This window comes from Aspergillus piperis (genome assembly GCF_003184755.1).
Source record: "Aspergillus piperis CBS 112811 unplaced genomic scaffold BO85scaffold_7, whole genome shotgun sequence".
Lineage (NCBI taxonomy): Eukaryota > Fungi > Ascomycota > Eurotiomycetes > Eurotiales > Aspergillaceae > Aspergillus > Aspergillus piperis.
The window spans coordinates 108,560-124,812 of record NW_020291597.1 but is presented as its reverse complement, the minus strand read 5'-3'; the positions used below and the strand labels follow the sequence as shown (position 1 = coordinate 124,812).

The 16,253-nt window shown below is 53.4% G+C and overlaps 6 protein-coding genes across 6 annotated transcripts; 3 read left to right on the top strand and 3 right to left on the bottom strand.

Moving 5' to 3' along the window:
* Nucleotides 1-114: 114 nt before the first annotated feature.
* BO85DRAFT_395237 (ribosome biosynthesis protein KRE33) lies at nucleotides 115-4,036 on the top strand. The gene is made up of 2 exons (XM_025656952.1): nucleotides 115-3,500; nucleotides 3,590-4,036. The coding sequence occupies exons 1-2, from the start codon at nucleotides 502-504 to the stop codon at nucleotides 3,795-3,797; spliced, it is 3,207 nt and encodes a 1,068-aa protein (XP_025516220.1). The 5' UTR covers nucleotides 115-501; the 3' UTR covers nucleotides 3,798-4,036.
* Nucleotides 4,037-4,055: 19 nt separating this feature from the next.
* Nucleotides 4,056-5,916, bottom strand: BO85DRAFT_519204 (putative disulfide isomerase). Its single transcript, XM_025665030.1, has 3 exons — nucleotides 5,622-5,916; nucleotides 5,551-5,558; nucleotides 4,056-5,482 (listed from the first exon to the last, which is right to left on the bottom strand). Exons 1-3 carry the CDS (start codon nucleotides 5,772-5,774, stop codon nucleotides 4,246-4,248), a joined length of 1,398 nt encoding a protein of 465 aa, XP_025516219.1. The 5' UTR covers nucleotides 5,775-5,916; the 3' UTR covers nucleotides 4,056-4,245.
* A 108-nt stretch (nucleotides 5,917-6,024) lies between these two features.
* Nucleotides 6,025-7,991, top strand: BO85DRAFT_395233 (F-box protein). The gene has a single exon (XM_025656951.1). The coding sequence runs from the start codon at nucleotides 6,341-6,343 to the stop codon at nucleotides 7,892-7,894; it is 1,554 nt and encodes a 517-aa protein (XP_025516218.1). The 5' UTR covers nucleotides 6,025-6,340; the 3' UTR covers nucleotides 7,895-7,991.
* Nucleotides 7,992-8,095: 104 nt separating this feature from the next.
* BO85DRAFT_369857 (DnaJ domain protein) lies at nucleotides 8,096-10,051 on the bottom strand (the record flags this gene model as incomplete). The annotated part of the gene is made up of 2 exons (XM_025655940.1): nucleotides 8,096-9,760; nucleotides 9,887-10,051. 2 exons carry the CDS (start codon nucleotides 10,049-10,051, stop codon nucleotides 8,096-8,098), a joined length of 1,830 nt encoding a protein of 609 aa, XP_025516217.1.
* A 450-nt stretch (nucleotides 10,052-10,501) lies between these two features.
* BO85DRAFT_487037 (F1F0 ATP synthase subunit gamma) lies at nucleotides 10,502-11,812 on the bottom strand (the record flags this gene model as incomplete). Its single annotated transcript, XM_025663427.1, has 5 exons — nucleotides 10,502-10,595; nucleotides 10,647-10,681; nucleotides 10,814-10,926; nucleotides 10,986-11,560; nucleotides 11,757-11,812. 5 exons carry the CDS (start codon nucleotides 11,810-11,812, stop codon nucleotides 10,502-10,504), a joined length of 873 nt encoding a protein of 290 aa, XP_025516216.1.
* Nucleotides 11,813-12,570: 758 nt separating this feature from the next.
* Nucleotides 12,571-15,915, top strand: BO85DRAFT_512370 (DNA topoisomerase 1; the record flags this gene model as incomplete). The annotated part of the gene is made up of 6 exons (XM_025664651.1): nucleotides 12,571-12,866; nucleotides 13,052-13,266; nucleotides 13,344-14,918; nucleotides 14,969-15,208; nucleotides 15,275-15,724; nucleotides 15,781-15,915. The coding sequence occupies exons 1-6, from the start codon at nucleotides 12,812-12,814 to the stop codon at nucleotides 15,913-15,915; spliced, it is 2,670 nt and encodes an 889-aa protein (XP_025516215.1). The 5' UTR covers nucleotides 12,571-12,811.
* Between the last annotated feature and the right edge of the window lie 338 nt (nucleotides 15,916-16,253).

Here is a 16,253-nt window from a genome sequence, read left to right as displayed (position 1 = left end):
ACATATACGATACTCCCAATAGGACTAAGATCGCGTGCTATACATGAATGTTATGATCAACTAATCATTAATGGTAACCTCCCTGTCCCTGTCAGATGACTATCACGTGATACAGCACGAGTCAGGAACCGCAATTTACCTGCCTCAGGCAGTATAATAGGCGGTATCCCAAACAGAAAGCGGTCCCTAGCGGCAATTCTGATTTTCGGCGATAACTTTTTTTTGTCGGCGAGGAGAATCGCAGAGTACATCGGCAGTGTGAGTTTCAGTTTCTCTACCTGGCCGTCCGTTTCTCCTGTTGTTTGAGGGCCTGGTCTTTGTCTTCTTATTTCGCAATTCAAGTGGTGTTCCTGTATAACCACTGCAAACCCAGGATCTGTGGTCCCCGCCGCCGTCTACGAATTTTCGTTCGCGGGCCATCGACACCTTTCTGCGAGCGCTCTCTCAAATACCCAAGTCAACCCCCTCCCTTCTCCAGGGTCACAGGAATCAGCCTTCACCATGCCCCGCAAAGCCATTGATTCCCGTATTCCGGCCCTCATCCGAAATGGCGTGCAGGAGAAGAAGCGGAGCTTCTTCGTCGTCGTTGGCGACCGCGCAAAGGATGTCATTGTCCACCTCCACTATATCATGTCGAGCGTCGACGTCAAGCAGAACAAGTCCGTGCTGTGGGCCTACAAGAAGGATTTGCTAGGATTCACGAGTCACCGGAAGAAGCGTGAGGCCAAGATCAAGAAGGAGGTCAAGCGCGGCATCAGAGAACCCAACCAGGAGGATCCGTTCGAGCTGTTCATCACCCTCAACCAAATCCGCTATGTCTACTACAAGGAGACCGAGAAGATTCTCGGTAATACCTACGGAATGTGCGTGCTTCAGGACTTTGAGGCTATGACCCCGAATCTGCTCGCCCGGACTGTTGAGACCGTCGAAGGTGGTGGTATCGTCCTGCTGCTGCTGAAGGGCATGAACAGCTTGAAGCAGCTGTACACATTGTCCATGGATATCCACTCAAGATACCGCACCGAGGCCCACGACGATGTCACCGCCAGATTCAACGAGCGCTTCATCCTGTCTCTTGGTAGCTGCGATTCCTGCCTGGTCGTGGACGACGAGTTGAACGTCCTGCCCATCTCCGGCGGAAAGAGCGTGAAGCCGCTGCCTCCGCCGGAGTCGATCGACGATACCAACACTGGCACAAAGAAGGAGCTGAAGGAGATCAAGGAGAGTCTGGCAGAGTCCCAGCCTATTGGCTCGCTGGTCAACTTGGCTCGCACTGTCGACCAAGCGAAGGCGCTCTTGACCTTCGCCGATGCGATCGCTGAGAAGACCCTTCGGAGCACTGTCGCTTTGACCGCTGCCAGAGGTCGCGGTAAATCCGCAGCTCTTGGTGTGGCCATTGCGGCCGCTGTGGCGCACGGTTACAGCAACATCTTCATCACCTCGCCCAGCCCCGAGAACTTGAAGACCCTCTTCGAGTTCGTGTTCAAGGGCTTTGACGCTCTCGGCTACCTCGACCATGTTGACTACACCATCCTTCAATCGACCAACCCGGACTTCAACAAGGCCATCGTCCGTGTCAACATCCATCGCCAGCACCGTCAGACCATCCAGTACATCCAGCCCCAGGATGCCCACGTCTTGGGTCAGGCTGAGCTGCTGGTGATCGATGAAGCCGCCGCCATCCCTCTTCCTCTGGTCCGCAAGCTGATGGGACCGTACTTGGTCTTCATGGCATCTACCATTAACGGTTACGAAGGAACGGGCCGCTCCCTTTCCCTGAAGCTGATCCAGCAGCTTCGCGAGCAGTCCCGGGGAGGCGTCAAGGTCAGCGGTGACGATGATATTGATGTCGCCGATCGTGCCACAGGCAAGGCCGCCAAGAACATTGACAAGAGCCTGGCTGGACGTTCTTTGAGAGAAATCACCCTCTCGGAACCCATCAGATACGCACCGGGTGATTCGGTGGAGAAGTGGTTGAACAAGGTCCTCTGCCTGGACGCGACCCTGCCCAAGTCTCGCATGAACACTCAGGGCACCCCCCACCCCTCGCAGTGTCAATTGCTGCAAGTCAACCGTGATACCCTGTTCTCCTTCCACCCTGTTTCCGAAAAGTTCCTTCAGCAGATGATGGCTCTCTACGTTGCCAGCCACTACAAGAACACCCCGAATGATCTTCAGCTCATGAGCGATGCGCCCGCGCACCAGCTGTTTGTTCTCGTTCCTCCGATTGACGAAGAAGCCACCAAGCTCCCTGAACCCCTCTGTGTCATTCAGGTGGCGCTGGAAGGTCGCATCAGCCGACAGAGTGTCCTCAACAGCCTGAGCCGCGGCCAGCGGGCGGGCGGTGATCTGATCCCTTGGCTGGTCAGCCAGCAATACCAAGATGAGGACTTCGCCGGTCTGTCGGGTGCCCGGATTGTCCGTATCGCCACGAACCCAGAGTATCTGAGCATGGGATACGGTTCTCGTGCTCTTGAGCTGCTCATTGACTTCTACGAGGGCAAGTTCACCAGCCTTTCGGAGGATATCCCCGAGGTGCAGGATGAGATGGTCCGGGTGACGGACGAGGAGCTGACCAACTCCAACCTCTTGGATGACAACGTCAAGGTCCGCGATATCCACACCATGCCCCCATTGTTCGGCAAACTGTCCGAGCGTCGCCCCGACGCTCTCGACTACGTTGGTGTCAGCTTCGGTCTCACCCCCTCTCTGCACAAGTTCTGGAAGCGCTCGTCCTTCTCTCCCGTCTACCTCCGCCAGACCCCCAACGACCTGACCGGCGAGCACTCCTGCGTGATGCTGCGCACCCTGACCACCGGATCCAACGATGCCGCCTGGCTGGGCGCCTTCTCGCGTGACTTCCACAAGCGTTTCTCGTCTTTGCTGTCGTACCAGTTCCGCGAGTTCCCCTCCGTGCTGTCTCTCAGTATCTGCGAGTCCGCCAACTCCGGCGCCAAACTCGACCCCTCCATCTCCCAGAACCCCCTGACCAAGGCTGAGCTCGATGCCGCCTTCTCACCCTTCGACCTCAAGCGTCTCGACAGCTACGCCAACAACCTCCTCGACTACCACGTCATCCTCGACATGGTTCCCACCATCGCCGAGTACTACTTCTCCGGCCGCCTCAGCGGCAAGGTCAGCCTGTCCGGGGTGCAGCAATCCATCCTGCTCGCCATCGGTCTGCAGCGCAAGAACCTTGACACAATCGAGAAGGAGCTCACCCTCCCCTCGTCTCAGCTCCTCGCCATGTTCCTCAAGATCATTCGCAAGGTCTCCACTTACTTCCGCAACCTGATCGAGGGCGCCGTTGCCGAGACTATGCCCGCAGAGAAGGCTCCCTCCGCTCGGGTCACCACCGAGGCGCACGACGAGCTTCCCGACGAGCGCTTCAAGCCCCTGGAGACCAGCCTGGACGACGAACTCCGTGAAGGTGGTCAAGAAGTCAACGAGGAGCTTCGCGAGAAGCAGCGCGCCTTGATCGATGCTCTTCCTCTTGACAAGTTAGTCCCCCCTTTCTTCTTCCCCCGTCTTTCCTCCAATATAGTCCATCATAATCATTGAATGACAATAACTGATTTACAGTCTCCAGATACGAGATCAACCACGGTAGTGCGGCATGGGAAGAAGCCGAGAAGCAGATCCGCGCCGGCGGCGCTTCCACTGTCAGCGTCAAGACCAGCAAGCAGACCAAGCGCAAGAAGGGCGAGTCGGCTCGGGAGATCTACGACCAGGAGATCGATTCCAAGAGACAGAAGATCATTAAGAAGGGCACGGAGGGAAAGAAGAAGAAGCATTAGCCGTTTGCTTTCTCCGTTTACACTTACCTTCTTTCTTACCTGCTTTTTATTCTATACTTGGGCTGTCTCAAGTGGATATGTCTCTTTTTATGCATTGATTAGATCATGGTGTTATGTGTGTGTGTGTGTGTGTGATTTCTTTTTTTTTTGAAACTTCGAATGATGTATAGTTGGATTGTATATACGTGGCTGGGTTTGAAAAAGTCTTAATTGAATTCTTTAGAGAGTAAGCTTTACTCAAATGTTCACTTCAGATACCGATTTAACAGTGATTAGTATAGAACTTGGCGTAGCTAACAGTAGACGATATGTATGCTATTGATGCTTAATATGAGAAACCAGCTAGTAGTAACTTAGTAGCAGGCTCCGTCCGAATTACATATGTGAGACCTAATAAACACCTGTGCTAATAAACAAATTCATGCACTCCCATACGGATCATGTGTTTTTACAATTCGTCGTGGTCGACCGCCGGCTTCTCCTCGACGGGCTCTTCAACCACTTCCTCGACCTTCTCTTCAACCTTCTCCTCAACCACCTCCTCAACGACAACACCATCAGGTAACTTCTGCTTCTCGCCCTCACCCAGCCTAATCGCATCAATCCAAGCCTCGACACGCTCCTGGCCGTACTCCGCGCCCTCAACCGAGTCATACCTGCGCCACCAGCCACGACGTCCATTCAAAGCAACGATCTCCACAGAGTTATCCTCCGGCAGACCGAGCCCAGCGCGGAGGGTCTTAGCTCCGCTATTGATAGCCGGGACACTGTAGAACGGGAAGAGCTTGCTCTTACGAACGGCATGCTTGTGTGAGATCTCAGCCAGACTGAGGAGGGCGTCCTTGGCCGGAGCGGGGAGGTCTGCGTCGGGCTCGCTCGGTTCAGGGAGGAGAGCCAGCACGCAGGTACCGGATTTCGGCATCAGACAGGCAGCCTCGAGGGCTTCCGCGGTGGGGAGGGTATCAATGGGAGGGGCCGGGATGGGCACACTGGCGGGTTTGGTGTCGTCGTCCTGGGCGACCTTCGCGTCTGGGGCAGATTCGGTGGATTTCTTCTTGTTGTTATCGCGGGGCGCGGTGGTGCCCTTAGGGGCAGGATCCGGGTTAGGAGCGGCGGCTTGGCTGAGGAAGTCGACCATGGGCTTCTTCTTCAGTTCACCGTCGTAGACGATGGGGTCTTGGCCGCCTCCTGGGAGGAGGACGAAGGTCGGAAACTCGGTGATGCCGAATTTCTCGACGGCTTCGGTTTCCTTGTTGCGGACTTGGGCGACTTGGATGGAGCCGAGGAAGTCGATGGCCAGGGCGCGGAGGAGAGGGCTGGTGGTGCCTTTCTCCGTGAAGAGGATGGCCTTGGGCGACTCTTCATCCTGCGCGAGCCAGGTGTTCAGGTCCTTGTCTGTTGCGCGCTTCACGTGGTTGGGGATTCGGTCGACGACTGCTTCGACGATCGCTTTGGCGCTCCGCGCGCCCTTGTAGTCTTCCACGCGCGGCTTGCCGGGTTTCTTGCCGGGGGTGACGATCTTGAGGGTTGGGAAGCCCTGGACGCCCATGCGGCCGCAGAAGGGTTTGTTGTCGTCATCGTCGCAATTGACGGCTGCGACTTTGGCCAGGCCGTCGAGGTTGGTTGCGGCTTTTTCGTAGGCGGGTTTCAGGTTCTGGCAGTGACCGCACCAGGGCGCGTAGAATCTGGAGGAGAGCGGGGGGTGGTGTTAAGGATTGTGGGAGGTAGATGGGTAGGGTGGTAGATGGCTTACTCTACGATCTAAGAGAGCTTGGTTAGACTTGTTTGTAGACCATTGATGATACACTGCGCAGCTGGACTCACCGAAGTATGATTGGAGTTTGCAATCAGCTGGTCATAATTCTTCTGGTTGACCTGCAAGACGGGGGATTTCTTCGTATACAATCCATCAGCGTTGACAGGCAACGCCGCCAGAAGCGACGTGACGAAAAGCAGTGCCGAGCTGGGCTGCAGCATGATTGCGGGTGAGGAAGAAGCGAGAGGGGATTTCAGGAGTAGCAGCTAAAGCATCACCCAGCGGGGATGAGTGTGAGGAGAAGAAAAAGGGAGAAGAGAGGACAGAAAGAAGTAGATAGAAGCAAGGTGTCCTGAAGCTCTTGGCATGTGACGCGAAATGTCTTAAGAAAGTAATATTGAATTGTATGTATTTGGAATGGCGGCGGATCCGTCCGTTCGATGTTCCCCGCCGTCATCCCATTGTTCATCCCCCATGAATTGCATCCAATATTCAGTCAATTATTCTGATTTCTGACAGTTCCATGGCCATCGGCAATCCTGTTCTGTCTTCCAGGCAAAAAAGCCTCGATGAGCACAAAGCTCCGTAGCTCCGGGCCCATAAGATCCTTTGTTTATGCGGAGCCCATACTATTATCTACTTAAGAGTTGGACAGTCTTGGACTAGACTAATTATAATTAGTTACCATCTGCTATTATTCGAGGGTCTCTTTTCTTTTAGTGCTCGGAATCCCCCAGGCACTTTTCCCCGCCTTACCAATTCTCAAGAAAAACATAACATAACGACCATGTCCAATGCATCTCCATCTGAAGGCAAGGGCATGGCCCTCCTGCCCCGGGAGATCTTCTGGCTTATACTGAAGCGTCTCGACCCGGGCGATGTCCTCCGTTGCCGACGAGTCTGCAAGTCTTGGAACGAAGCCTTTCGCATTGGCGCCAACCTGCTTCCAATGCTAAAGAAACGATACCCCTTAGCCAGAGAAGTGCGACAGCTAGCCTCTGAAAGCGCAGAAACACTCGAATCACCAGAATACGACACTCACATATCCCAGATCTTCGACAAGGTCACAGCCAAATACGACTATCTAAGTCGACTAACGTACCGAACAATGCACAAGTTCAAGCTCACCAATGACTTCGGCATCACAGGCCAGAAGAACTGGTTCTCCGTCCCGCCATGGGAACACCACGCCAGCCATCTCAGGCAGCGCGTCGACCGATCATTCGGCGAGACCTTCTGGACCTACGACGACGGGCTCCTAGTATTCCCAAGTGCAGAGCATTCATGTCTCGTCCTGATGGACATGGAAACCGACAGAAAATTCATGGTCCCCTTCATCATCGTCGGACGAGTAATCCGCCGAGTCCGTCTGCAGAAACGAGTCCTCATCATCGAATGGGCAGAATACATACCCTACCACTGGCTCAACGACAGCGATGGTGTCCACCGACACTTCGCCACCTCCTTCGACGTGAACCGCAAGGAAGATGGCTGGAGCGTCAACTTCCGAAATGAGTGGAAGATCATGTTCCTCGGCCATCCTCTCAGCGAGCGAGATCGGTTCTACTCCACCCATACCAGCACCCATTATGCCATCTACATCTGGCAACCCAACCGTAGCCTCTACACCGCAGACGAAGACGCCCCCATCGAGTCCCTCTCCGTCTGGGACATTTCCAAACCCTCGGATTACCGACCTTCCCTAGACCCAACGGGTCGCTTGCGATTCGAGTCCGGAGAAGGAGGAGGAGAAGAAGACCTCGGACCCACCATCATCACTCGCCTTGGGTTCCGAGAACTAGACTTCTATGGCATCCGTCAGCGAGGTCTCCCAATGATACAATCCCTTAGCATCACCGACGACGATCAGTCTATAGAGATTCTCGAGGGTACGTGCGCGGGCCGTTCACCGCAGGTTCTTATTCCTGATGCATGGGAGTCTGAGGTGTGGGTGACGACTATCCCCATCGTTGGCGAGGGACCGCGCCGGCGACAACGCGCTGACTTTGCCTTGCCGCCGTATCGAGGGAATTGTAGCTTGCAGACTAAACCTATTACTTTTGCGATATGCGATGAACCGTGGCATTCTATTGTTTGTGAGTCGTATGATGAGCAGTCGCAGACGGGTTATTGTCTTTACTTTGAGAAACAGGAATGGCCGATTGAAATGGCTCTGTTTCTCGCTGTTGCCTCACCTGAGTACGCTCCTGAACCGGCAATTGTCTTGCCAGGGAGCATGGTAACGGAGTTCATTGGGATGGGGAAGGTTTGTGGGACGGAGGACTATATAATAGGGCAGAACCGCAATCGCGAGCTTGTTATATTTAGGTTTGATAGATGAGGTGATTGTTCCATTACGGAGGAATACCGCATTGCACACTTAAGCTCACTAGATTAGGTTTTCATGAATGGTAAACGAACTAGAAACAAACCGTCAGAAATACCACAGTCTCAAGTAGTATCAAATGAAACGTAGACCAGACCACGATCTTCACCTCCTTTGAGAGAAAAATAAAAGAAAAGAAAAGAAAACAACCGGCTCCTACCAGCCCAGCGCAGTAGCATCCCATCCCCTCAGCAAATCCCCCACCCCCTCCCCCTTACCCGCAGCAGCAACAGCAGCAGCAGAGGTCAACCTGCACCCCGCGCACTTCTCAATCCCGCATCCCGGGCAAGTGAGCATAAAAAGTGGCTGCCGAAGCTGGCACCCGTCACACTTGTCCCGGCCAAAACTCTTCTCCCAGCCGCCCAGATGGAGACAAGTCGGGGCATCTTGCTTCTCCTTGCTGAGCGGCTTCGCCCCCGGGAACGTGAGGCGGACACCTTCCAACCAACCGCAGTACACGTCGAAGACCATGCCAGTTAGCTCGAAAAGGAAGTCCTGGCTGGTGTAGCTGCTGGCTGGGCCGTTGAGTTTAGAGCAGAAATGGAAGAGGAGCGGGTCGCCATTGTCGATGCTAGCGGTGGCGTTGGGTTTGATAGCGGGGGAGGGGAGGAAGGGCGTGACAGAGGGGAGGGAAGGAGGGTCGAAGATGCTCGAGTCGGAGGGTTGGGGCAAATTGCTCATTAAATAAGTCAGACAGACACCGCCGGCTTCATCCATGACAGATTCAGCGTCCGATTCTCTAGCACATTCGGCAGTCACGTATTCGGTGCTCTCGGAGAAGTTCGAGGCAGGCTGCTCGCTCGCAGTGTGAGAGAAGTGAAAGAAGTAGATATCTGCTCCATTGTTATTGCCGTTATCCTCGCAAATATCGTCCTCATCATCGGAATGATAATATCCATCATCTTCGTAGCGATCCGCATCATAAAAATTGTCGTGGTGTCGAGTAGGTGCTCCTGCTCCTGGGCCTTGGGGCTGCTCGTCGTCTTCATCCTCATCCTCAGGATCATCATTCTGGCTCTCTCCACGATAATCGTCATCTTCTTTTTCGTCATCGTTGTCGCTGTCATCGGCATCCTCCTCCTCCTCATCGTCTTCATCATCGCCTTCATCCTCGTCTCCACCGTAGTAGACGGTCTCTTCTTCGTTGTGATAGAAGTTCTCGTGCCACTCTCTGGGGACATCGGACCCAGCCTCCTTAGATTTCCAGCAATGTTCATTACCGTAGCCACGAGCAAACTCTTTCTCATCATGGTCGAGTTCATCTTCTTCCTCCTCATTCCTCAACCTCTCTTCATCCTTTTCAACATTAACCCTCATTGCCATTCTTCTCTTTTCAGTACTCGCAGCTTCCTGATTGCGAAGATACTCCAGGATGTCCTGAAAATGCTGAGGTTTGTTAAACAAAACGCCACCGTCATCAACCCCTTCATCCTCCTCACCGTCATTGTCTCCATTCTCACTTCCCATACCATCCGCAGTCGCAGCCCGTGCTGCTGCCGCCGCCGCCGCCGCAGCCTCTCTCTCCAACTGCTCACCTACTCTGATCTCGATCTCTACACGAGCTTTCTCAACCAGAGACTCTGGAGCGAACGGGTCCATATGAACACTATTGCCGTACTTGTATCTGTACAGCTCCATGGGGTCTTTGAAATCCTCGTAGCGCTTCCAGCTCATAGGTCTCCAAGATCCTTCTGGCCAGTCTTCGTACTCGTCGTCAGAGGCAAACGGGGTGGAGTGGAAGTAGTAGCCAGCTCGACGGAGTATATCGTCGTGCTCTTGCTTCCGGATGGGATCGCGGAGGGTCTCGATGGCTTCTTGGATCTGAGATAATGTGAGATTCAGCTTGCTTTATTGCTTAGAAGATTGTGTGGTGATGATGGTCATCGGAGAAGATGAGTGAGGGCGTCGATTGTGGGGTTCATATAATCTTTTCTCTTATTCACTCACCTTCTGGAACTCGTCGTTGGAGACATCTGCATTACCGGTGCCTTGCTTGTCCGGATGATGCTTCAGTGCGAGCTTCTTGTACGCGCTGTTGATGTCCTTTAGAGACGAGTTGTGAGATATTCCCAGAATCGAGTAGTAATTGGTCACGCGTGTAGCGGAATACATCTTGATGGAATGGCTTGATTCCTAAAGTTTCAGGTAGATGTGAAGATGTGCAGTCTGGGAGATACAAGATGGCGTAGGCGTGAGGGGAAAGTGACGGGCGTTGCAAGTAGGTGCAGGAAGAGAAGGAAACAAACGCCGAGAGAGGATTGTTGACAGGTCCGGACACATCTGTCAAGGAAAGCAGTGAATGGAAGGGACTTCCCCCGAATACGTGAAGTTCAGCCCGTGAATGCAAACGTGAAGTGACGGGAAGTTCCCGTTTGATATTCCCGCCTATGTTGTGTAATGACAGCAGCATTCCCTCCACACTACCAATTGGTCATGAGAACACAAGAAAACAATGACAAAGAAAAGATAGTGATAGATTTTACAGGCTGACAAGCATCTAGGTATTTATGAGTAAGTCTACACACATGGCGACTCCTCCCCACACGAGCTTCATGGAAGCTTTTACATGTCCGCACTGGCGGTGGCACCAGTGATAATTTCAACCAGTTCACCGGTAATGGCGGCTTGACGCTGACGGTTGTACAAGATCTGGAACCTGCATGGTATTAGCCTTGATCAGTGAAATCGGGTGAACTTTGAGACTTACTTGTTGATCATCTCACCAGCGTTCTTGGAGGCGTTCTGTAGAGTATGGTTAGTCTGGGTTAATTTCGAACATCTGAATAATACTTGCCTCCATGGCGTTACGACGAGCCTGTAATCACATTAGCTTGTTATTCCAAATCAAAGGTTATTTTAAGCGGAAGAACTTACGGAGATTTCGCAAGCGTGACCCTCAGCCATAGCCCAGAAGAGGTTGTTGGCAAGGGCGTATTCACGGAGGTGGGCCAGAGTCTGGTCATCAGTCTCGAAAGCAGAGAGGTTGGCTAGAGCAGAGAGTTCAGTCCCGATACGCGCAAAACACATTACATCAGATATAACTCACGAGACTGGGTGATAGCCTCCTCAGAGTAAGCCTCAACGGTACCGGCCTCGTAGGACTGGGCGTTGATGAACTGGTTGTAGATGATCTTGATGCTGGCGTAGTCGGTGGGCAGCTGAGAGATCTGGTCGGCAATGGACTGAGCGTCGTTGAAGGTGGGGATGTCCTTGCAGACGTTGGCGAAGCTCAGGACGATGGCGTTGGGGTTGGTACGAGACAGCTGAGCCTTGGCCTTCTCACCGAGGACGACGATGTCGGCATCGGGGTGCTGCTGGAGCATGCGACGAGTAGCCTTGCTGAGACCGGAGTGGATACCACCGCAAAGACCCTTGTCGGAGCTGGCGACGACGAGCAGAGTCTTCTTGTCCTCGAGAGGCTTGGTCTCGGCGTTCTCGAAAACGGTGTTGGAGGTCTGACCGTAGGTGCGAGAGTCCTCCATGGCCTTCTGGGCGCGAGTAAGACGGGTGGAGGCGATGACCTTCATGGTGTTGGTAATCTTCTCGATGTTCTTGATGGACTTGAGACGGCCCTCGATTTCACGCAGAGTCGCGAAGTTGGCGGCATTGGGAGGAGCAGTGCTTCCAAAAAATCAGCCATTGAGCCACTCGGTTGGTTTGCTTGTAGCTCCATCTCCTCGTTTTCCTGAAGGTTAAAGGACTGGTGGGTTGGGGGGTGGGAGCCAGCTGGGACAGCCTAGCTGGGGTGTGGGAAGGAAACGAAAAGGCGACGGACGGGCGGGTGTTGTGGACATTCCGGAAGAGAAGAAGAACTTACCGGGAGACCGCAATGCTACCAGCCCTCACAGCCGGACGAACAGCACGGGAGAACATATTGCAAAGAAGCCGTACGGTCGAAAAGACCAACGATAAACAATCGTAGAGGGGATAGTGTGGGGAGAGGGGGGAGGAGGGAGAGGGTAGAGGAATCCTCGTAGGCTGGCGGTTGAGAAGTCGGTGGTTGAAGTTGGACTCCTGTTTCTGTTCTTCCGACAGCCGGCAGCACGGGACCCAACCGCGCTAGACCCAAACTGGTAGTCTGGTGGTGAAATGGCTGGTGGTCCGGGTGTCCGGGTGTCCACAGCGACCATCCGTGCAACCCGGCCGGGCGTGCACAGCACTAATCCTAAACGGGCAGCTCTCGAGTTGCCGGGCATATCAGGTGACCTGGCTGCGCGCAGGCTTACGTCGGCTGAGTCAGCAGCGCCACTCAGGCATGCAGGCACCGAGGCGCCCGGAATTGAAATGGAGTCGTCATAATTTCCATACAAACTTCCAGACCCGGCAGCCTTGGCACCTCAGGCTGCCAGCCTCCTCGCACGGCGAGTGGCTGACGGTCCGGAGAAACGTGAAGATCGCCTCAGGCCCCAAAAGACGGCCTCGTTTTCCATTCCATTCCTTCTCTTCTTCCTCTCTTTCCTCTCTCTCTCTCTCTCTCTCTTCTCTCTTCCCTTCCCTTTCCTTTTCCCTCTCGTCATCCTTGGCTCTGCTGTCTCTTTTCTCTCTTCTTCCCCTCTCCCCCCTTCAGCTTCTTCTCCTCTCCGCTCCTCCCGCTCGAGTCTCTTTCCACCCTCCCCTCTCCGGTTTCTCGTTTTCCTTCCGTCTTTCCCTATTCGGTCTATGTCTGTCTCTCCCTTCTAGTAGAACGCTTTCTCGTTGCCATCAGCCTTCCCATTGGCCAGGCTGCCGTTGCTTTCATCACTCCTTCAAGCGCCAGCTCCGGTCCGCAGACTCGCCCTCTCTCGCGCGCGCCCCTGCGCTCTCCCACCCCGGTTTTGCCTGTCTACTCGCTCCTTGGGCCCACGCGCTTTTTCCATCAATCGCCTGGCAACCATGAGCTCTTCGGAAGACGATACCCCGCTTGTCAAGGCAAATGGTCGCCTTACCAGTGAGTGTTGCTTTCCTCTCTTTGCTCTCACATGACCCTTTCCCGCCTCTCTTTCACGCCTCATTTACCCATCACTTCCCTTTGTTTGGGGTCACTTTCGCGACTCAATCACCTCTTTCTGCGCATTGATCTCTTTGACCCCTCATGAATGCGATAAGTCTTACACTTCCTCTTGTTTTTTTAAGGTTCCCATACGGACTCAAAATTGCGCGACGCGACGGAGACAAATGGCCATGTTGATCCAGGCGTATCCATCCGCTTTGGTCCCGTTCAGGCCGAAAATGATGTGGACATGGCCGATGCCGACGCTGCCGCCGTTCCCAAGCGGAAGTCGCGCTCAAGCGTCGGTCAGAGAAAGTCTTACGCCGAACCTGAGAGCAGTGAGGATGATCAACCTTTGGTACGCCGATTACCTCCACGCCAGTTCCTTCGTTCCCCCTACTCTCGCGACGCTATTGCTGTCGCTGTTCGTTCCAGCGGCTGACCAGTCGACAGAGCAAGCGACGCCGCACTTCCGTGAAGCACGAGGACCCCGAAACGGACGATGACGTACCTCTGGCGCTCAATGGAAGAAAGCTTCCCAAGGCGTCGGAAACGGCTATAGGTGAAGAATCCGATTCCGATGTGCCTATCGAAAGAAAACTCGCCTCTCAGAAGAAGAAGATACAGCAGAAGGCAGAGAAGGATGCGAAAGCGACCCGCAAACAAGCCCCCCCGAAGACTACGAAGGCCACAGCAACCAAGAGACAGGCCAATGGCGTGAAGAAAGAGCCCGAAGACGTGAAGCCTTCGACCGTCAAGAAGACGGCAAAGCCAACCAAGGCCAGTGAGAAGGCTGCGTTGCCTTCGCATGTGAAGCGGGCTGCCTCTAGCGCCAAGTCGACCCCTGTCAAAAAGGAAGAAAGCGAGGAGGCTGAAGACGCCGAGGAAGAAGAGTACAGATGGTGGGAAGACCCGACCAAGGGTGATGGCACGATCAAGTGGACGACCCTTGAACACAACGGCGTGGTTTTCCCTCCTCCGTACGAGCCACTTCCTAAGAACGTCAAAATGAAGTATGATGGCGTCCCTGTCACTCTTCATCCTGACGCTGAAGAAGTGGCTGGCTTCTTCGGCGGCATGCTCAATGCGACTCAGCATGTTGAGAACCCCACCTTCCAGAAGAACTTCTTTATGGATTTCCGAGATATCCTTAAGAAGACTGGTGGCGCAAAGGATCCCAAGGGCAACAAAGTGGACATCAAAGATTTTCACAAGTGCGACTTTCAGCCAATCTTTGCCTACTACGACAATCAACGTCAAGAGAAAAAGGCTTTGCCACCGGCTGAGAAGAAGCGTTTGAAGGCTGAAAAGGACGCTCAAGAGGCCCCTTACATGTATTGTATGTGGGACGGACGGAAGCAGAAAGTGGGCAACTTCCGAGTGGAACCGCCAGCTCTCTTCCGTGGACGTGGTGAGCATCCCAAAACTGGCCGTGTGAAGTCGCGTGTGCAGCCGGAACAGATCACCATCAATATTGGCAAAGATGCGCCTGTTCCGCCTCCTCCGGAGGGCCACAAGTGGAAAGAGGTCAAGCACGACCAAGAAGGCACCTGGCTTGCAATGTGGCAGGAAAACATCAATGGCAACTACAAGTATGTCATGCTTGCGGCCAATTCTGATGTGAAGGGTCAGAGTGATTACAAGAAGTTCGAGAAGGCTCGTGAATTGAAGCATCATATTGATCGGATCCGCAAAGATTATCAGAAGAACCTCAAGCACGAGCTGATGGTCGAGCGGCAAAAGGCGACGGCAGTATACCTTATTGACCAGTTTGCTCTTCGTGCTGGTAACGAGAAGGGTGAAGACGAAGCTGAGACTGTGGGATGCTGCTCTCTCAAGTATGAGAACGTTACTCTCAAGCCTCCAAACAAGGTTGTCTTTGATTTCTTGGGTAAGGACAGCATCCGCTTCTATGATGAAGTCGAGGTCGACACCCAGGTTTTCAAGAACTTGAAGATCTTCAAGAAAGCGCCCAAGAAGGAGGGCGACGAAATCTTCGATAGACTGACGGTATGTACTTCGACTGGCTCTTGGATTGCACCGCTAATGGACGCACGTAGACCTCCGCCCTCAACAAACACTTGTCGACCTACATGCAAGGATTGACTGCAAAGGTGTTCCGTACCTACAACGCTTCCCACACTATGTCCACGCTGCTGAAGGACATGAAGGCGACGGGTAACATTGCAGAGAAGGTGAAGGCGTACAATGACGCCAACCGCAGGGTCGCCATTCTGTGTAACCATAAGCGAACTGTCGCTGCATCCCATGCCAACCAGATGGAGAAGATGAGTGAAAGGGTATGTTGACCAGTGGTGAACACTATAGTTGGGGCGCATTGCTAATACTTATCGCAATATCTTTAGATCAAGGGACTGCGGTACCAAAGATGGCGTCTGAAGCAACAGATGCTCGATCTCGAGCCTAGTTTGAAGAAGAAGAAAGGCGCCAAGTACTTCGAGATGGACGAAGACATGGACATGGAATGGGTGAAGGAGCACCAGGCCTACCTTGTGGAAGAGCAGCGCCAGAAAATCCAGAAGAAGTTCGAAAAGGACAATGAGAAGCTCGCTGCAGAAGGCGAGAAGGAAATGAAGGCCACTGAGCTGGAGAGCCGTCTCCAGGCAGCAAAAGATATGGAGAAGAAATTTAACAAGGAGAACAAAACCGGAAAGGTGGAAGCCGAAGGCAAGTCCCCGACGGTCGATAAGCTCGAGGCAGCGATCACGAAGCTCGAGCAGCGCATTGAAACGATGGAGCTTCAAGCTCAGGATAAGGAAGAGAACAAGGAGGTCGCTCTAGGAACCTCGAAGATCGTAAGTTTCTGTCCCTTGCTATGGTTGATGATTCTTGATCGACTAACACCACATAGAACTACATCGACCCTCGTCTTACTGTGGTTTTCAGCAAGAAGTTCGATGTTCCTATTGAGAAGTTCTTCTCCAAGTCCCTCCGGGAGAAGTTCGAATGGGCCATCAAGTCGGTCGAAGAGGATTGGGAATTCTAGATTCCCTCGACCGCGTCGCATCTCAGTTTCGCGAATCCTCCCCGCTCGATCCATTGAGCCTGACTCCGGATACAGAGTGTTTCCTTGTTTTCATTTTCCTCTATTATGTTCTTTGCCTACACCGGTGGTAAAACGGATTGTCTTACGCATAATGCATTTTTGGAGCCTTATATTATTGTTCTTTCTCCTACTTTTCTCTCTTTTTCTTCTTTGCTCGCCACATCTCTCTCCCAAAAGCCACCCCTGCCTTCTTGTCGCTGTACACCCCGCTTCAATTTACTGTCTCGATTCATTACGATGAACATGCAAGAGGGCTTATCTTCAGCATTACCAGTTTG